Source organism: Morone saxatilis, unplaced genomic scaffold (assembly GCF_004916995.1).
Source record: "Morone saxatilis isolate NCDOM2014 unplaced genomic scaffold, NCSU_SB_2.0 Contig5, whole genome shotgun sequence".
In the NCBI taxonomy this organism is placed as follows: domain Eukaryota; kingdom Metazoa; phylum Chordata; class Actinopteri; family Moronidae; genus Morone; species Morone saxatilis.
In genome coordinates, this window is record NW_023340095.1 from 21160801 (window position 1) to 21180695 (window position 19895).

The 19895-nt window shown below is 39.3% G+C and overlaps 2 protein-coding genes and 1 long non-coding RNA gene across 24 annotated transcripts in view; 2 read left to right on the forward strand and 1 right to left on the reverse strand.

Annotated features, from left to right (window-relative positions):
- The first annotated feature begins 536 nt into the window (after positions 1 to 536).
- On the forward strand, positions 537 to 7772 carry arl5a (ADP-ribosylation factor-like 5A). Its single transcript, XM_035677162.1, has 6 exons — positions 537 to 900; positions 4160 to 4220; positions 4373 to 4520; positions 5909 to 5992; positions 6788 to 6939; positions 7115 to 7772. Exons 1-6 carry the CDS (start codon positions 855 to 857, stop codon positions 7161 to 7163), a joined length of 540 nt encoding a protein of 179 aa, XP_035533055.1. The 5' UTR covers positions 537 to 854; the 3' UTR covers positions 7164 to 7772.
- LOC118339485 lies at positions 7204 to 12348 on the reverse strand. The gene is made up of 3 exons (XR_004797312.1): positions 11951 to 12348; positions 10405 to 10600; positions 7204 to 7671 (listed from the first exon to the last, which is right to left on the reverse strand). It is a non-coding gene; the product is annotated as an uncharacterized LOC118339485 (long non-coding RNA).
- The window catches only part of neb (nebulin), a 53980-nt gene continuing 45867 nt past the window's right edge, over positions 11783 to 19895 (forward strand). For 19 of the 22 annotated variants that reach the window (XM_035677137.1, XM_035677158.1, XM_035677140.1 and 16 more), the window contains exons 1-10: positions 11783 to 11913; positions 12658 to 12758; positions 13095 to 13181; positions 16392 to 16436; positions 17309 to 17416; positions 17547 to 17654; positions 17886 to 17990; positions 18095 to 18199; positions 18360 to 18464; positions 19152 to 19256. In XM_035677137.1, coding sequence (XP_035533030.1) covers positions 13116 to 13181; positions 16392 to 16436; positions 17309 to 17416; positions 17547 to 17654; positions 17886 to 17990; positions 18095 to 18199; positions 18360 to 18464; positions 19152 to 19256 — 747 coding nt within the window. In that variant the 5' untranslated portion in view covers positions 11783 to 11913; positions 12658 to 12758; positions 13095 to 13115. The remainder of the gene's footprint in view (positions 11914 to 12657; positions 12759 to 13094; positions 13182 to 16391; positions 16437 to 17308; positions 17417 to 17546; positions 17655 to 17885; positions 17991 to 18094; positions 18200 to 18359; positions 18465 to 19151; positions 19257 to 19895) is intronic. The other 3 variants (XM_035677141.1, XM_035677139.1, XM_035677142.1) reach the window with 3 other exon arrangements.

Genomic DNA, 19895 nt, shown 5'->3' on the forward strand with positions numbered 1-19895 from the left:
TGTCTTGATATTTTTAGGTGCCTCAAAACTATTATAAAATATATTTTCTCGATAAATCAAGCAATCATTTGGTCTATAACATGTCAGAAAGTAATGAAAAATCACATTTTCTCTGAGCCTAAGGTGATATCATTTCTGAGCAACAGTACAAAATTCATCAAATATTCCCTTTTTTTCCAGTTTTGCTGGGAAAAAAAATGGTGCTGATATATTTTCTGTAGGTTCATCGACCCTTTAATTCAGTTAAATATAATCGTTCAATATAGTTTATGATAAGATGATGATAAGGTGATTATAGTTTTATGTACAAGTAATATTCCGCATCTAGTTTACGTGAAAATGATAAATTTGTATTATTCCTATTATTGCTGTAATATCTATACCTATATGAATATATGTGGTATTCTTCCATATTTATCGTCGGATTAACATATGTACATATGTCTGTATTTAGCACATTATTATCTCTTCTCTCTAAATGCTTTTCACTCAATATCATTTGTACCAACAGGGCCGAGCTAGTACGCATGCGCAAGGTTGACAGCTAACTAGCGCAGCGCACTTCACAACAGCCAGCTGACTCCGCCAGCTAACCACAGCGGTTGACGTTTGGTTTGTTTCCGGCAATACATTAACCGTCACGACTTTACCATTACATCCTATGGGAGCGACATAGTTGAGATTAATTCACAGAAGTATGGCGGTTGTACTTAAAAGCTTTGGCAGCTCTTCGTCTGTGTAGTTTGCTAGCTAGCTAGCTAGTTAAAGTTGATAGCACTGAATAGCATCAACGCTAGCTAGCTAAGTTACAGCGGATTCCTGCAAGCTGGCAGCAGAAAACCTAATCATCAGCCATGGGAATACTATTTACAAAGCTATGGAGGCTTTTTAATCACCAAGGTAAGAGTGCTTCCGAGACATTTATCATGAAACTGTCGAATACATGGAAGCTAAGTGGGCTCGGTGGTCAGAGAAGGCCCGCTGTGAGAGACAGGTCTCCCCGTTAATAATAGTCCGGGCAACAGCTTTCTACACATGTCCCTTCATAACCAAGTCTTATTTTGTTTCCACGATGTTAATAATAACGTTATCTGTTTCACCACGCCGCGCACACAGCGTTATTGTGACTGTATTAACTGGTGAAGTATGTCGTCTCGTACCAACTCTGCATTCTCTGAGTGTTGGATTATTTATGCTCTCTGGGGTTGGAGCGAAGGTTAGGTGAAACCAAGTCGATGCTCGGCTAGTGATCTTGAATCAGTAAACAGGTAGGCCATTGCGAAATCTCTGTAACATGAGTCCCGCCGTATGTTCGAGCCCGGTTGACCCGTATTGTGAGCGGAGGTGGCTACACAAGCAGAGTACACTGAAGTCAGCCACATCAGCACAATGCTCGGGCCAATAAGGATCAATGAATCACACTGACTTTGTACTGCCATTGTAATCACATCACCTGATCAGTGGTATGTCAGGAACACAGGTAGGCCGACATCCCTACATACGACTACGATGTTCAGTTTGAATTGGTTATGACTCAAAGTACATTGCATAGATACACAGCTGTGAACCAAACTGCAGTAAACTAGTGACTTCTGGGAAGTAGCAGGCAGACAGGTTTGTTAGCTGTTAACATACCAACCTTAGAGCTGAAACTAATAATTGATTAGTCAGTCGACAGAAAATACCCCCTGACTTGCTGTTTATCTCTGTTTGATTCTTGTAAAGTGACTGTCTTCAGGTATTGAGCTGTTGGTTGGACAAAACAGATAACTTGAAGAGGCCGCATTAGGGTAATTGGGGAACACTGGGGACATTGTGATGGGCATATTTCACAATTTGCTGACAAATGAATCAAAAAAGTAATTGATATATCACTCGAAAAAGAAAAGAATTGCTCGTCGCACGTCTGCTCTCCAACATTTAATGTCCTTAAACATTTTGGACAGACATCCTTTGACCGCTCTCTGACATAAACATTCTCAAAAACTGTAATTATTAGTTGTTGCCGTCGTTGCCTGTTAAATAGAGCCTCTCTCTGAGCTTCGCTCCATTTCGCTTCCATCCATCATGTCACTGGAGTCTGTAAGGCTTTTATTGTAACCCCTGGGTCTCGCCCCAGCAGCACTTCCAAGTCTCTGGAAGCCATTTCTGTCCCCAGTTGATTGATTCAACCCAGTGCAACAACAGAAGTTCATTCACAGGGAGAAGGACATGTGATTACAAACGTGGTCATCCATATTCCAGGACAACAGCTTAATGTAAAAGACTTTAGGGCAATGGTAGAAAACTCCGATTCAACATGATGGTCACAGACTTGCTGATGGCTTTCACATGATCTTAAAGTTGTGATGGGCATTTTACACTTTTATGCTTTCAGACATTTCTTAACCCAAACAATTATAATAATATAATAATAAACAGAATAATCTAAAAAAAAAAATGAGTTGCTACTTTGGAGTGTGACAGGAAACCAGTGCAGCCACTGTGCTCACATGTAAACACTTTAACAGTTTCTTCAGAACGTGTGCAAGCAGCTGGCACCTGCATGACCTTTTTATTCTAGACAAGACTTATTTGCCCCAGTCTCTTCCAGTGGCTGACCTGTGACCTGCAAGGACTAAACACAGCTTACTAAGCTGTGTGTTATGTCTATGGATGCAGGCTGTTATGTTTGCTAAAGCTATGTTTTTGCTGAAATAACATTAGTCCTTGTCTCTACAGCTGTTTTCTTTCCTTCTGGTTCAACATGCTAGAGTTGCATCGATAAGGCCCACATTTACACACTTGTGTAATTTTGTTTTTGTAATTTTTGTGCTGCTTTCACTTCCTTAGCTTTCCTGAGGTTTTAGTTTTTCAGCTGTAACCGGACTGTATATAGTAATGTACATACATCAGGTTTTAACAGGCACAACATTAGATTTGGCAGGGTTGTGTACTGGGTTTGGCTCCTAATTTCACTGGATTTGAAGGTGTATTTCACACAGGAGAGGTGTGGGCACTTTGTAAAATTGTTTGGTAGATAAGATAAGATAAGATAAGATAGTCCTTTATTTATCCCACAATGGGGAAATTCAAAGTTAGTAGAGTTAGTGAAGAAGTCTATTTGTCAGCCAGCACTATTTTTATTTCCAATCCACAGAAGAAACATTACGGGGCACATCTTATGAATCATTTCATTGTATTCAGTTTAACTTCACTGTCTCCACCGGTTAAAGGCTGGACTGAATTGCTGCCAATTTCTTCATTCTTGCATTTTTGAACCTGATTTGTATCTGTGTGTGTGAACATAAATGTACTCCCGGCAGTATGTAAAGCTGAAGTACCAGTCAGTCTCAGTCAACAGGCTGATGCTGTCACTTGTTGTAGTATCCCATCATTCAGGCTCAAGGTGATGTCTGAGGTTGTGTGTTTGGTGAAAACCTCCATCAAACCCTGTGTGTTGGCTTCCCAACACACTTTGGGCCTTCCTTCTAGCTGGCTGACTTGGCAGAAACGGTTTCAGAGAATTATAACTAATGTCACCATATTCTTGTCACAGGAACAGAGAAATGGCAACCTAATTAAGTTCTACCTAGAAAGAGAAGAAGTAGAAAGAGCCTTCAGTGCCGTTGATGCTTGAAGCTGGGTATTATGTCGAGAAAGATTTATCGCCAGCAGCACGCCTTTACATTTATCCTGTCCTTGTACTTGCGTACTATAGGACATCTTACTGTTCTCTTGTCACTTTGCTGAACAGCAAGACAGCAATCCATCCTAGTTGTCACACGCTGTTAGTCTCGCTCACAGGTAAAACCTCTTTGTATGTGAGGGACAGAGAGGGAGAAAATATATGGACGCTGGATTCAGCCTGACTGGTTCCTTAAGACCACCCACCAACTCATCTGTAGCTGTGGAACACTGTTCACAGCACCGCAGTGTCTCAGTTATGCTAGATGCGTGAAGCTACACAATTTGGCACTGAAGGAAAATGCCCAACACAAAAAGGGGCTGCTGTTTGACTCGCTCAGTGCAGTTCCACATCAAAAGCCATCTTTTAAACAGAGGACTTGGCTAAGTTTACATAAGACTTATACAGCAGTCAGTCACCAGCACTTAGCCCACATATTGATGTCCCTGTTAGCTCTGTGAATTCATTGTAAGTGTCTTTATTGCCTTTCAGAGCACAAGGTTATTATTGTGGGCCTGGACAATGCTGGCAAGACCACAATTCTTTACCAGTTGTAAGTATCCAAATATAGCACTTTTAGTAAGCTTCTTTATATGTTGTCACAGTTGTATCCATCCGTTTAATATATAATACATGAAAAAGGTTATGAATGTTCCTTTTGTCACCCACAATCTAAAGGTTTTTATTTTATTTTGTATCTTATAGTTCAATGAACGAGGTGGTACACACCTCTCCTACGATTGGGAGCAACGTGGAGGAGATTGTGGTCAACAATACCCATTTTCTGATGTGGGACATTGGAGGCCAGGAGTCCCTTAGGTCATCGTGGAACACATACTACACAAACACAGAGGTAATGGCAGGTTATTCTGGCTCACTGTTAATCACAAAATAACAGTCATGCTTCCTTCAGCATCCAACTGCAATAGGTAGAACTGTTTGAATTAAAGCCAGACCGATAACTTGGACAATATATGTATTTTAACATCTGCCTGTTAAATGATTCTGAAGGTCTCTGAACAACCAGCGAGGAGACTGAACATTTAGTGTTTTATTTATACACAGTAAAATATCACAGTTTTTAAGTCTCATTGTTCAAAAAACGGACTAAATAACTTCCAGCTTCACAAAAACAAATACTGCCGGACATATCCATACAATGGATGATGTATAACGTTAAGAGTTACTTACAAATTAATTCGATGCCTCTCTTGTCCTTGCCTCAACCCGCCATGAACCAACGAGCCGGATGTAAGTCAGCTGGCCCCCGCTGGCGTGCCCCGCTCCAGTATGTTGCTCATTCCGTCCCCGCTGGGTCCCTTGCTCCTACGCTTGTAGTGTTTAAATGCCCTGATACTTCCATCCTGGTGACAAGGCGCAGCTCCTGAGTGGAGTTTGACTTTGTTTTTGTTTTTCTTCAACTATCCCACTAATGAAAAGTTCATCAACGGGTGGGAGTGGCAGCCCTTTTACAGATATATCATCATTTTTGTTTATATGTTGGCCAAAAAGACATGAGAAATTGCAGTACAGAAATGCCACCATAGGTTTGATTTGGTAGTTTTGAAACAGTGCCACTATGTGGCGGGTGTTGCTCAGAGGTAGAGCGGGTCGTCCACGGAAGGTTTTTGGTTCAATCTCCGGCTCCTCCCACCGCATGTCAAAGTATCCTTGAGCAAGATACTGAAACCCAAATTGCTCCCAGGTGAATGAGTGAGTTTCTGTTCGATGGACTTTGCCATCGCTGTGTGAATGTGTGTTAAAGGGCGAATGTGGCTGTAGTGTAAAAGCACTTTGAGTGCTCAGAAGACTAGAAAGATCCTATACAGGTACAGTCCATTTACCATTGAGTTGATTTTTCAGTTGTAAAATGTTTAACTTAAATTTAACTTTCCTATGGAATAAAATGAATGCATCATCTGTTTGGCTTTTGTAATTGGAGTTTATAGAGATCGCCAGTCAAACTATGGAAGTAAATATCCGCTGATAACCGTTCAATCAAAGCAGCCTTAAAAAAGGGATCTGCATCAAGATTTATGTGTTTATTATCAGACTTTTTAAATTCTTTTTCACTTCCATCACAAAGAAATTGCCACTATACGTCTGTTACACAATTATTTCTAAATACTTGAATGTCTGCTGAAAATGACTGAACTTCCCATTATAATGTATTCCAGTCTGACTGAGATGCAGTATTCAATTATTAACAGCCCATTATTTCTCTCCATCTTTTCTGAGTAGTTTGTCATTGTGGTGGTCGACAGCACAGACAGAGAAAGGATCTCAGTGACCAAAGATGAACTCTACAGAATGCTAGCACATGAAGTGAGTATCATGAAAGAAGGTCATGACATTTTTTGGCATATATTTGGTTTATTTGCCATACACCAGTCAATCATGTTGGAGGTCCTGGGGGGTAGACAAATATCATGTAATGTCAATACCTAATGGAAAATGACTTTAACTCTGAATTATATTAAACTGAGGTTAAAACCATTACTACAAAAAAAGGCCACATTCAATTGTATATCAGTTAGCATTTAGCACAGCAAACAAGAAGTTTGAAGAAGAACAAGAAGTCTGCTGTTTCATATTTTTAGGGGAGCGCTCAAAAATGATAAATATTATAAAATACAGTATGCAAAGCACTGTCAGTTTGCATTAAAACAAACAGAAAGCCCCAGCAGATGCAAATAATGCTAAAATCCTGTGCAACTTTATATGACCACCATTGCAGCAGTTAAAATCAGAGCCCGTCATATTGTATAACAATGATTAAACTATTAAAAAGTACATCTGAGATATTATGGTTATCTGATACAGATTTTTTAATGTGTTCAAACATGGGAGTAAAACTCAACTCTCAACTTTATTTATACAGCACTTCTAATTTGTTTTTAAACAGGTCTATAGTCTGAATTATGATTAGTTAACACTAACACATTGGTTAATGCAGAGTGCAGATTTTTCATCTATAACTCAAACGTTGTAGAATTATGTATGTGAGTATACCTTTTTGAGTCAAAGCCATCAAAGTAATTTTCCATGTAATGTTAATGGGAGTTTGAGTCCATATTTCTTTACAGTCTCCTCTCTTGATGTCTCTTATCTGCCCTCCAGGATTTAAGAAAAGCAGGGCTGTTGATCTTTGCCAACAAGCAAGATGTGAAAGGTTGCATGTCTGTGGCCGAGATCTCCCAGAGCCTCCAGCTTACCTCTGTCAAAGACCACCAGTGGCACATCCAGGCCTGCTGCGCCCTCACTGGGGAGGGGTGAGAACTGCATCTATTTTCATTCTTACTCACACCATTGTGCTTTTATGTAAGAAAAGTGTTATACAGTATACATGCAGAGCTTTTTATCTTAATGCCTGTCTATCTGCATTTCTATCCCTCTCTCTTCCACATCCCCAATCCTCTACAACCCTCCCAATGGCTTCTCCTCCAGGTTGTGCCAGGGTCTTGAGTGGATGATGTCACGGCTGCGTGTGAGATGATGACCTTTGACCTTGATCAAGAGTGCACCCTTGCTCTTTGTTTTTTCTGCCTCCAAACACAAGCTTGAAATGAGGAATGGGCATGAGGTCGGTTGATGGATGGCCCTCTACTCTTTCTGGTGATGCTGACGTGGGCAGACCGCTGCCAGGACCTTATATTATCTTCTGTGATAATTTATTTTACAAAAGACGTCTGAACTCAGAAAAAACAAACATGACCTTTTCAGAAGGACATTGGACAACAAAAGAGACTGAAATTATTTAAACTGAAATTTCTGCACGGTTTTCCTTTCAGCAAAACACAGAGGTCAGCAAAGTGTCTGAGTTGGAATGGTACATAGACTTATTCTTCAGCTGTGTGTGAGTCTAGCCCACAGTGGCCTTGCAGTATTGCCGGACTGGCTGTGGCGGTTTTTATTGCCCCCCTGTGTGTACAGTCCAGTATTTTCTTTTAACGTGGTGCCTGCAGCAGAATGTTCAAGCGATGATGGTTGATGGGGACTGAAACCTTCAGAAAGGAGGGTAAAATCACAATATGCCCTCTTCCTTTTCAGTCTCTATGAATAATCAGTGAAATAAAGTGTTTTTATCTGTTTCAGGTGAATTGCAGAGTGTCATGAATGAGTATTTCTTTCAGGTGATTTACAAGATTGCTCTTTGCTTCTGCACAATTTACCTTTCTCTAGGGATACAGTTGAACTGTACTACGTTTTGTGTTTGTAACTTCAGCTATTCTTTTTTTAGTCCTTTAGGGGGCAGAGTGTGTCACATGAGCTCATAGTTCACCCCACAAGAATAGAGAAGAGAGAACCAGAGTGTAAGACAGCAGAGGGATTCAGGCAGAAAAGAAGAGACCATGTCCAAAATGTGAGCATTGAGTGGTTAAGAGAAGAAGAAAACAGCAGAATAGTAAGGACTGCATTTTCAAAGAATCCAGTTCAAATGAATTTGAACTACTACAAACCAAAGCCGCTCTACTTATTTATTGTGACTCAGCTGCCTCGCTTAGTTGATCTGTTGTCGTGGGAATGTTGGTTTGAGGAAGTTGCTTTTTACAAAGTCAGCAAACAGGCATACCATTATGTATGAATGTGTCATTTGAAGCCACAATAATACTATGACACATTTTCTCACATGGCCTGGTAATATTATCCTTTCATCATAATTTCTTCTGTTTTTTTTGTATGTAACAACTGGCCCATTAATGGCTACATAATTCAATCTGTGTAATGGAAAGCTCTTAGTTTTAGCTCATAGTTTTGCTTTTGCTTTACTTTATGCTTCACTCTTAATTTCAACAATGGAACTTACTGACAAATGTGGAGATTTTAATGGAGAAATGAATGAACTATTAATATTATAGTTAAATCTTACTGTGTGAAGTAGAGCTGCAAAGATAAGTTGATTAGCTGATTAATTGCCAACTATTGATTCAATTAATCTTTTTAAGAAAACATTTTTAAGTTCTCACCTGACAGTAAACTGAATATATTTGGGTCGACTTGAGCTTTGGGAAACAGTGATCAATATTATTTTTTAACCATTTTAACGTTTTATGGACCCAACAACTTATTGATTAATTGGGAAAAAGATAGATTAATTGATAATGACAATATTTGTTAGTTGCTGATCATGTCCTTGCCAAACTGAGCAAACTCCACCTGCTAATGAGTAAAAGACCACAAATTACATCTGAAAGCACCAGAACATTTCCAGTAAGAGGATCTTGTGTTAAAAGTATTTTGTCATTTTTTGGTTATTCTTTCCTTTTTCTAATTGAAACTGATTCTGCATTTATTGATATACATGTTTGAACCGATATGTCTGTTCTGTCATTGTTCCTGAAGCTCACACAATAGTGAACTGCTTCATATTTAACTGCTGTGATTTGCACACATCTGTGAACAGCTATCAGTCAGATTTATTTGTGTTTCAGTTTAAGCAAACATGTCAGGTGTTGTGGCAGGTAAGTCGAACCCAAATAATACCACATCAACAAAAATGCTAATAACTGACATACAGTAAGTTTTATGTTTATAATAATTGATTAAAATACTGTACGCATTGCATCCATTTACCACCAATCCACAGTGCAGGACAGAAGACCTGTGTGACCTCAGTTTATTTTGAGTAATGTGTCAGTGATGGTGTCAGACACTATAATCACCCAGAGGATGTGACCGCAGAATTGAGTTCTTTGATTGACATACTCTTTCCACAGGTCTAATGAATCTAACCAACAATGAAGGTTTGTGTAATGATAGACTATTTAGCATTTCTGTCCAAATCCCAAAGTGATGATAACGGTTATTTTATTACTCAGTCAGTCCAGCTTTTGCTTACCACCATTAATGAAGTGAAGAAATCACTTGCTTTTTATAGAGCTAGAAAGGTCAGTGCAGATGTTTGTACAACCGATCCTGTTCTTGTAAGCCATTCTGTGACTGAGTAATTGGTGCCATTTTAGGCCTCTTACTTCACTAGAATTCATTGTTTTTTTCCTAGGTGTCGGTGGACAGTTGGCAGTGTTTATGTTGTGGTTGTCTATCCTGCAGCTGTTGTGTTCTGGTCTCACTGGTCATCACTCATTTTTTCCAGTGACTAAGCATCATGAAGCCCCCTCCCCGGGTGTCCTTGGCACCCAGGGAGGGGGCTTAATGATGCTTTTGACTGCTAGAATCATTAAAAGTCTATGATACCTTGTCTGAACTTGAAATGTAATCCACCAAATGTCTCCATAGCCTAAAAAATCCTTTCCTGCTATCATAAACTCAAAATGTTTTTTTATGTATGAATGGTCAGTTCACTTAGTGGTATCTAGTTAGGTAAATAGTTCTAAAATTATATTCCTAGGCTTGAGATATTCTTCAATGCAATAGAGGTAAATACATTACATTTTTAACTGCAACATCTCTTTCCAGAAACAGTCTCTCTTACTCAGGCTAATCTACCTAACAAACCACCAAAGGGACCTAATGAAAGGGAATATTTAGAAAGCAGTTCCAGTGAAAACAGTTGACAGTGAGGTCTGGAAAACCCACAGTAAACAGGGCATTGTCTGTGGAAGAACATGTTGCTGTCACAAACAAATCATCATACTCCCCCATTATATTTGGCTGAAATCTCCAAGACAGATAACTCAAAACTTAAAGACATAAAACTGAAACCTTAATTTCAGGCACTGAATGCCTTTCCTGTCTTGATATATGGTGGAAACACGAGTACAATTTGGTTGACTCACCTTTTAAAACACAACTACTTCTTCAGTTTTGCAGATTAGATGAGATCTAAGCTGCAATGATGTTGCTAATGAGGACCAAGCAACAGCCATTCAGACTCACAGAATGGACGGCCATTACCACTCTCCAGAGGGAGAGAGAGAGAGAGAGACATTCAGCTGCTGCTGTCCGTCTTGGTCCCTCGGTAGCACCCTGCTCCTGGCACAAAGAGTGAGAGCAAAGATATTACATACCAGAGAGATAGAGGCACATCACTTGAAGAGATGAAATGTACATATGGTCTATTTTTCATTATTAGTCTTAAGTCTTGTGTTACCATATTGTTACCATATCGACATGTTCAGAGTATAAGCCATTTGCCTCTTGATTTTGTTCATAGATTGCTGTTAAATTAAACCATAGCTGCCACTGGACCTCAACTGTATGGCACTATCTAGAAATAGTTCTTGATGTATTTTTAAATCCTTAAATACTTTTTATGCACTTGGATCATGTAATGCTTGAGTAGCTATCTTCTCTACAACTTTGAAAATGTGTAAAATGTACTTTTTTTGATCCGGGTACCAGCCAATAATGATGTGAGGTTGAGTGGAGTTTCTCTAGTCTTTTTATAACATGAAGTATATATATACTGCATTGAGAGCTGTCATATTGTTTTATGGGTTTGTTAACATACAAGGTTGAATTTAGTTGTCATTACCACTGTGTAATGACAACTTAAAAGAAATATATGTACAGCACAGCAGTATTCTGTCCTCAGTGGTGTAAAATGTATCATGTCAGATGTCCTCAATCTTCATTCCAAAGCAAATGTCAAGACTTATCCAGGGTGACTCATTATTCTTTTACAGGCTTTGTCCTTAATCCTGTGGGCATCAGTGATTTATCAGACTTATTTTTTCAGACACAGTTACATTTGAAATACTACTAGCTATTAATTTGTGACTTATATTTATCAGGGAATGTACTTGTTTCTTATTTTCCATCTCACAGGTCCTTTGTTTGATATTGACCTGATTTTTGACAGGACCTAGCCAGCTCAGGGTCAGCTAACAGATGACCTCAACAGATCTGGCACTCAGCCCTCCCAGGCCTTCAGCTACCCTTCTCCTCATATCCTTACCCATGGTCAGACCTGTTTCCAAACATTTATAAAAATAAACAGCTGCATTTGTCAACATCACAACCAACGCACACCTATTCACACAGATTGATACTGTTGTAGTTGGGGTTTACTCTTGTTTTCTTGAGACCCCCGCCACCTCCCGTGCCCCACTGCCTTCCTCATAACTGTACCGCTGATGCATTAGTCTCAACAGGTGCTCTTTTCTGAAAGGATCACTTAGGTATATTTAGATTTTGAAACCTGAGAGTACTGGCCTGTGATTGGCTGTGCCGGCCACATGATAACCTGGGTAGAAACCAGCTGTGTGCTGTTGCCCAGCGTTTCTCTGGAGGGAAGCTGGGGAGGCTTTGGCGGCTTGGGAGACCATTAAACTTTAATATAACTGGTAAGCAAAAATAGGGAGAAAAAGCCCAAATATCCACATTTACTCCACCCTGCATGGCTTTCCATCTGCTCGGACTTCCATCATTTCCATCCTGTGCTGCCATCTGGATCCAGGAGGACAGCTGATTGAGGAATAAGGAGTGTGAAGGCTCTGCTGCACATTGAAGGAGTAACCAAACAATCCAGAACTGCAAGACTCGAGCAAGCTCACATCAAGTCTACGTTTGGATGTATCTGAAAGTTCAGCAGCAGTCTGGCCATCTTGTCTTCTTTCCAAAATCTCAGCACCTGTCTGGCTATTTTGTCCTTCTGCCTCAGCTGTTCTACCTATTTCTCATGTTTTACAGAGAAAATGATATTTTGATTCAAAGAGAGGGCAATCAAGTGCTAAAAAAAGGTAGTTAGTATGCCATCCTATATTTAACCTGCAGCCTCAGAAGGCATTGCATCTCCGTTTGCTAAACAGAGTCAACCAATCAGGCTGTGGCATTAGCTTACATGTCAAATAGCTGAAGCACTGTTGGGCAGCTGTCGCCAACCTTCAGCAAGGAGGCCCCGTTCTTTGAGCTGTGTTGTGGCAAGTGAGGGAGGAGGGGTGGCTGTCACACATTCAAAGGCAGAGAGGCCTGTTATAATCCACTCAGTTTCTCACCTTCCTAATCTGACATTCTCCCCGTGTAATTACTGATTTACATTTGTTGCACAGTTTTTGAGGTGTTTCACACATTTTTATTACTTTGTTTAGGCTTGGGGCAAATCACAAAGTTGGACTATCAGTTTGAGACCCTAGTGGATGGCAAGTGAAGCTTCCTTACTCTCAGGAAATACTGCGGAAATCTTTTGCTGGTATGGCATGCTAATTGGTTGAAAATTGTTATGTTGGTCATATGTTTGTCTAGAATGTCTTTGCTGTTTATTATTCCACATTTTGAATAGGGTAATTGGGTTCAACAGGGGACGGCTGGCAGCATCCTAAAATGGTGCATTTGTCCTTTGGTCTCTTGTCTAAGCCCCAGTATATGCTCTTTGAAATTGTGATTTTGTGCTACTGATAAAACATTTAAGTTAACTCTGCTACACGTTTATGTTGTGTGCTTCCCCATAAAATATGCTCTTCAGCTTATGAGGCCAATCCTTGTTCATTCAGAGTTTGAATAATGAATGCCCCTTCTTTTTGTGTAGAGCTTCTAAAACCGTCCCATAATGACGGAAATTGTGGAGGAATATGAGGAATTTGAGGAGGAGGAGGAGGAGGAGATAATAGAAGAGGTAAGTGCACATCTTTTCACTGGGCTATTTACATAAATCTAAATTTATCTCTAAATGCAAGACTGTTTTTCCTTTACTTTAATTATATACTATACTTAATTAGTTTTTGTTGTTTTCACCCTAAACCTGAGATATAATTTCATTTGATTGAGTAGATTGAGATTATCTGCAGGGATCTGCAGGTCCAGTGGCAGGCCCTATGAATAGTTAAGTTAGTGACCCCATCCAGTCAGCAGTTCATGGAACCAGTCATCCATGTCTGCTTTGGGATCCTGTTTCAGACGGACACCTTCTGATGGGTTTTAAATCCTGGATTACTCTTTAACAACCAACTATAAATCAAAACTATTTCAAACTGTAGATAGAATATTTTACTGGGACATTTTCTGTTGTCCTATGAAGGTGCAGATGCCTTTACCAGAGGCCTTGCCTTATGGCAGACAGCCACACAACTTTATAAATTGAGCCTAATGACGTAATCATTACATTGTCAGATGCACAAGATAAAGTCATTTATTTCCACAGATTCCTGCAGATGACTTTACAGTATTCTTTTAATTGTATTTTTGTAGCATGTCGTCAGTTATCTCAAACATATCTAATATCAATGAACATGTTTTGCAATGCTGTAATGGTACCCAGATTATAATGGCATCCTTCCTGTATAGCATAGATGAAGATTGGATAACATACAGTTTGGGGGGTGCTGGTTTCTGAGGTTACCATTTTGTCTTTTGTTTCAAATGACCTGTTGAAATTCATAATTTGATGTTCATCAGCAGGTTCCAGTCACATTTGTGTCCAGATTATGTGATTAAACCAAGATGATAGCCAATGCTTGTGCTGGTGCTAATTGAGATCCTAATAAACAAACAAACACACAAATTTCAGGATGTTTCCATGCTGCTTTTAGAGTTCATTATGTGTATGAATTGTGTTGGCGAAGGTCTCTGTGTCAGTGTCCAATGGAAGAGTGAAAACAGAAGGCTAACAGGTTAATCCGATATTTCCTGGTGAAATAGGATTAAAGTTAGCCTTGTATTTGTTCATACTCAATATTGCTGATATCTTATAGGGGAGTCTGAATGATTGTTACCTAAACATACCAAGCAATTAGTTATAATTTAGCTCCCATATAACATATCAGATGTTTCAAATAGATTTGCAATCTTTACTGCAAAGATGTAAATCATCTGGTAGGCGGAACAGATGGATACCCACAAACTCAATACACTCTGATTTCACGAGCACTTTCATCTACACTGGAGAAAATTTGCATTGTTTTAAGTAAATGGTAAAACGGCTTCATATTTAATCTACAGAATGGGGAGAAACATAGTGCTGTTGTAATTAAAAATACACAATACAGCTATATAGAAGTTTTATTTGTATTTCATAAATCCTGAGCATTAATATTTTCTTCATATTAACTAAAAACATGACATAGGTCCTTAGGTTGTTAAGGGGTGGAGTGTAGAGTTCTCTGTCTGGCATTCAGACAAATTTAGAAGTGGACATCTACGGCACATTGGCAGAGAGATGGAGTGGAGGGAGAAGTAAAGGGAGAGAATGCGAGAGAGAAGGAAGGGGAGGGGGAGGAATGAGACGAGCCACCGTGCTGTAAATCACACTCTGATAGCCTGGAGCGTGTTAATGTCACTGTGCTAGAAATTTGCTTAGGACAGGTGAACACATGGAAAAAATGCATGGTGGTAGGGCAGGTTGTTTTGCATTGCTTTGTAGGGATGTGTCATACAGCGGTTGAGTGTTTCATCTACACCTATGGTTCTCTCCTGTCTGATCGATTCAGATATCGAAGCCTCTTACAAATGTTGATAAAAATGATTGAGATGTTCTTTCTCTCAGCTCTGGTTCTTTCTAGATTTCTAGTAGATTTGAAGGATGATTGGTTAGCCTCCAAAGCTGTCTTGTCTGAAAATATTCAACCTTACGTGACTTTAAATGTTTCACTGTAATAGTTCCTAAGTATAGGGGAGTGTAATTCAGCCAAGATGTAAGTTAGACATGCTATTCACGGAACAGTATGCTATGTGCAGGAATACTGTCAGTTACTGTAGTCTGAGGTGCTTGATCGGGAAATAATGTTTTCCCCTTACCTAGATGGTTTATCTCAAATTACCACTCACTTAAAGGGGTATCTAACCATGCAGAAACTTTTGTTTATTAGCCCTGATTTTGGGATATTTGATTTGTGTCTCCACTCCAATACAATGGAAGTGAATGGAATTTAATTTGTGGTGCTTACGCCCCATTAAAAAAATTCAACAGCAACATCTCTTTCCAGAAATAGCATAATTGTTACTCTGGATAAAACTGTCAACAGTTTTCACAGGGGACTACTTCTTCTGAAGAAAATAGTTCCTAAGAAAATAGTTTACATTGTTCTGTTGAGTAACAAGGACATTGTTACAAGTCACGGTTGAATTTTTAAAATGCCATTCTTGCTGTAAGCACCACAATTAAAACTCCATGAAGACAGAAAACCTAGAGACAAATTAGTCTCAAAGTGCTTTAAAAAAACTGTCTGCATGACTAGATATTACCAGAGGTAAGTGAGAAAATTAGTTTTCTTGTCATTTGAGTGAACAAGTTCTTAAATCCCAGGAGAGTCGTGTGTGAACAGACATGGAGATTATAAAGCTGTATAAACAGTTTGTGTACGGCTGTGTGCTGTGGCAACTGATAACAGGAACAATGGTCTGTGAATTAAAACAACAAGAATAGAATTATTGTCATGTGAGTGCCTGGTGTTTATAGACTTGGTCAAAGAGAGAACGGTCAGGCTCACGTAACATAGAGGATATAAATGCATCTCTTTCCTCTGTAGAATACAGGCTTAATTAGACTGCAGTCACAATTACAGCATATTCACCTCTGAGGATTTTCCCTCTCTTTCAGTGACACGGAGGAATCAGTTTATTACAGGTTAGGACAAAGATCCCTGATGGCATCACTTGCCGCTTTTATGGGGTTGATGAGATGTTTGAGGGCATTTGGCAGAACAGCTACTAATGTGATGCAGCGTAGAGTGATTTCTTATTTGCGTGTCAATGGCAGTAATTGATGAGGACCAGAGCTGTGGAAAAATCACCCTCAATCCAATAAAATGATTGTGCTGTTTCTCCCATAACTTGTTCTGGCAGTTTTAAAACCCCAGAGTGTGTCCTATATTTGTAATATGTTGAGCAGATTACAACGACGTCTGTCGGTGAGCAAAAGACTCAGGTCTTTCAGGTAAAGCACCTCTTCCCAAGGGACAACAGTCCGTCAATCAGTACAGGATAACCCTCCCTTGTCTTGACAATGGTGCACCACCCCTTGTCTGCATGCCATACTGCTGTCTGGCTTTATTGAAGGCAGAGCGTCTTTGGTCTTGGCAGGTTTTCATGTTAAAAGCCTTTAAAGTTAGCAACAGCAACTAATAATGCATGAACATTAAACTCTTTTTCAACAATTTTCTAATTTTAAAGTATTTTTATTCGATTTTTTTTTTGCCAATTTTGCATTTTAATGTGAAAAAGAAATGGTTGCTTTTTAGGAGGTTAATTGCTTCTTTCAGTTTAGTTCCCTGTGGCTTTACTTCCCAAAAGATGAGATACTGTAACCCTCATGTATACATGTTACTGAGCCTTGCATTGCATGCTGTGCAAGATTTTTATAGATACTCTTGTTGTTACTTATGTTGGTTTTGTTTGTCCTTCAGTCACCCTTCATCCTGTATTATCTCAGTACATAATCATGCCATTATCTTAACTACTATGTAGTATTCCATTTAAATATTTTGCTGATTACTCATATGCCCTTAAGTCTTGACTTGAATCACTTCAATCATTGAAGTTAGAGCAATACTGTAACCTCACACTCATTAATATCAAGTTTTCTCTTCGCCATGACACGATCAGATTATTTAATCAACAAAATTGCATTATAGCTGCAAAATACCTTAGATAATTTATTTTGTTAAACTGTCCTGCTTGTCTTTGATGACACCCCTGTTGTAAGTGAATGTAGTTTTACTTCCTGGCCAGTATGTTTCCTGCAATCAAGGAACTTAGGCCTTTTTGTTAGTTGGATAGTTGACTGTATTTCCCTCTGTCCTCCTCCAGTCTGGCTTGCCCACCAGGAAGGTCAGGAAGAAGGTCAAGGTGGATACTTCCAAGTTCATGACTCCATACCTGGCCCACAGCCAGAAGATGCTGGAGCAGTTCAGCCATGTAAGCAACAAGTTTGGGTTCAAAATAAATGCTTAACTCTCGTCTCTGTTTTGTTTGCTTCGTTTTAAAAAATTATGTTTTTAGTTATTTTTATTGCAGTGTATATGATGAGTATTGTACTTCTTGACAGAACAAGTACCGGCAAGCATATGACATTTCCAGAGCAAATCCTCCTGCCATCGTCACTGATACCCCTGAAATGATTCGTATCAGGAAGGCCCAGGAGCAGCTTAGCGAGGTAATACTGAGGACTGTGGTGATATTTTCCCCCAAATTAGGTCCAATCAAATTATTCTTTAGCCAGAGTATGACAGTATGAATGTGGAGCAGGTTCCTGAACAAATTCATTGTGATTTTCTCTTTGGGTAAATTAAAGAGATAAAGATTAAAACAGAGAACTCAGCTCCTCAAACTTGATTTGAACTTGCTTTAGTCATGTATAATAATAAATCACACGTATCATCATCAGGTTAAATACCGCATGGAGGGAAATAAGGTTCGGACAACAAGCTTGTATGATGGGGAGGCCAAAGATGTCCTCCATGTCAAGCGTGTATCTGAGCTAATGAGCAAGGTGAGTCACCTGAACTTATAACAATATACCAAGATTTGAAAAAATATTATTTGAGTGTTTAACACCAATGGCATGCTGTTGCTTATTTCTATCTATCTATATAGGTTCTGTACAGGCAGAAGTGGGATGAGACTAAGGACAGGTACCTGCTGCCTCCTGATGCTCCTGAGCTGGTCCTTGCTGTGAAGAATGCTGCTAACTACAGCAAAGTAAACAAAATGTGGCATTCAAGCACTGTGTTTATTATGTCCAAAAAATGATTTTTGCTGACATTAGAAAAACATCAGACAGTATGATTTGATATAACAAAAATATCTTTATAAAACTTTGGTATGCATGGAGTAATTTGTGACTTTCCACCTTGTTCAGAAACGTTACACTGAGGTCTGGGATGAAGAGAAGACCATGTACTACCCTTACAGTGACAGCCCTGAGCTACGCAGGGTGGCCAAGGCTCAGGAGGTCCTCAGTGATGTAAGTTTTCAACTGCAGTAAATGAAAATACATGCTGTGTAACATTCAGATTTGGGACCTATGTGTGGTTTAAATATTTTTAGGGTTAAAAAGGGCAGTATTGTAACATAATATTTGTCTGGAAAAAAGAGGCAATTTGATTAGATATCATTTTTATAGTATTTATCCCTTTAATTGTATCTTCAATATTATACCACACACTATAGGACTATATCCACATCACCCCAGTGATTCTATCATTGTTCTGATAAAACAATGAATAAGGTAAGCTGTGACTTCAAACCAAATGGCAACTTCATTTGATTGTCATGAGAGTGCTCTTTAAAAAAAGAATCACCTGAGCTGATTTCTCACTGACTTTGCTGGCAGATTGCCATTCAGCATCCATCACACAGGCACATTTTCTCTGCCTTTATATATATATTTTTCATTTCATTTGTTTGTGCTGAGTCAGATGTATAATATGTAGCAATTTACACTCACATTGCAGCCAATTAAAACGGTCATTTGTGCCCCTCTTTCCTTTTTGAACACAATTGCATGTAACCTTTTATGCTGATGTGGAAAAGTCACCAGTCAATGCAGATACCATCTGTCTGAGGACAACTGCGCTCTAAGTTCAGCTACTGATGTTGAAAAATAACCACGTCAGTAAATTTCAACTGCTCCTCTGTGTACCCCCCACAGGTTCATTACAAGAAGGGTCATGATGAGCGCAAGGCCAAGTACACCTCCTTGGCTGATCCTCCTGAAGTGGAGCTGGCTAGGAGAGTGGCCCATCAGCGCAGTGATGTAAGCAGAACAATTATTATTATTAATTATACATATATTTATTTGTAAAACAAATGTAAAAAACACAGAAGATTGGGGGAAGACAAAGTGAGAAAATGGCCTGTTTTCTTTATCCTGCTTTCAGTAGTTCTTAGAAAATTTTCAGCATAAGGTGTAAAAAATGCATAGTGTTTTCATACACTATTTTCATTAATAATAGTGCGAAACACAGTATAACATACCATGGGCCATGGATGTGGCAGCACACTTTTTGGCTGTTAATGTGTGGTTTCCCCACAGCACACTTGGAAATGGTGATGGATTGAAACATATCCATGGTCATACATTGTCTTTGGAGTGTTTGGAGTTTATTAGTAACCAGCCACCAACAAATAATTGCTTCTCGGGAAAAGTTTAGAGGCTCAAACTTGCATTTTGCCCTGTGCACCTACATGGAAACAGGACCCAGAGAGACCAACCAACCCTAAGCTGCTGCTAGGAATAACTGGCCACCTGCTCTCTGATATTACTGGCCTCCTAAGCTAGAAGGGCGAGGACAACAATAGGTTGAAATTACAGGGATTCAGATTCAGATTCAGATTCAGAAATACTTTAATAATCCCAGAGGGAAATTATTTTCGTTACACACTCCAGATATAC

Bases quoted from the DNA above. Each gene is read 5' to 3' on its own strand.
- arl5a (XM_035677162.1), top strand. From the start codon at position 855: ATGGGAATACTATTTACAAAGCTATGGAGGCTTTTTAATCACCAAG. The intron at 901-4,159 runs GTAAGAGTGCTT...ATTGCCTTTCAG, and splicing joins GAGGCTTTTTAATCACCAAG to AGCACAAGGTTATTATTGTG. The intron at 6,940-7,114 runs GTGAGAACTGCA...CTTCTCCTCCAG, and splicing joins TGCGCCCTCACTGGGGAGGG to GTTGTGCCAGGGTCTTGAGT.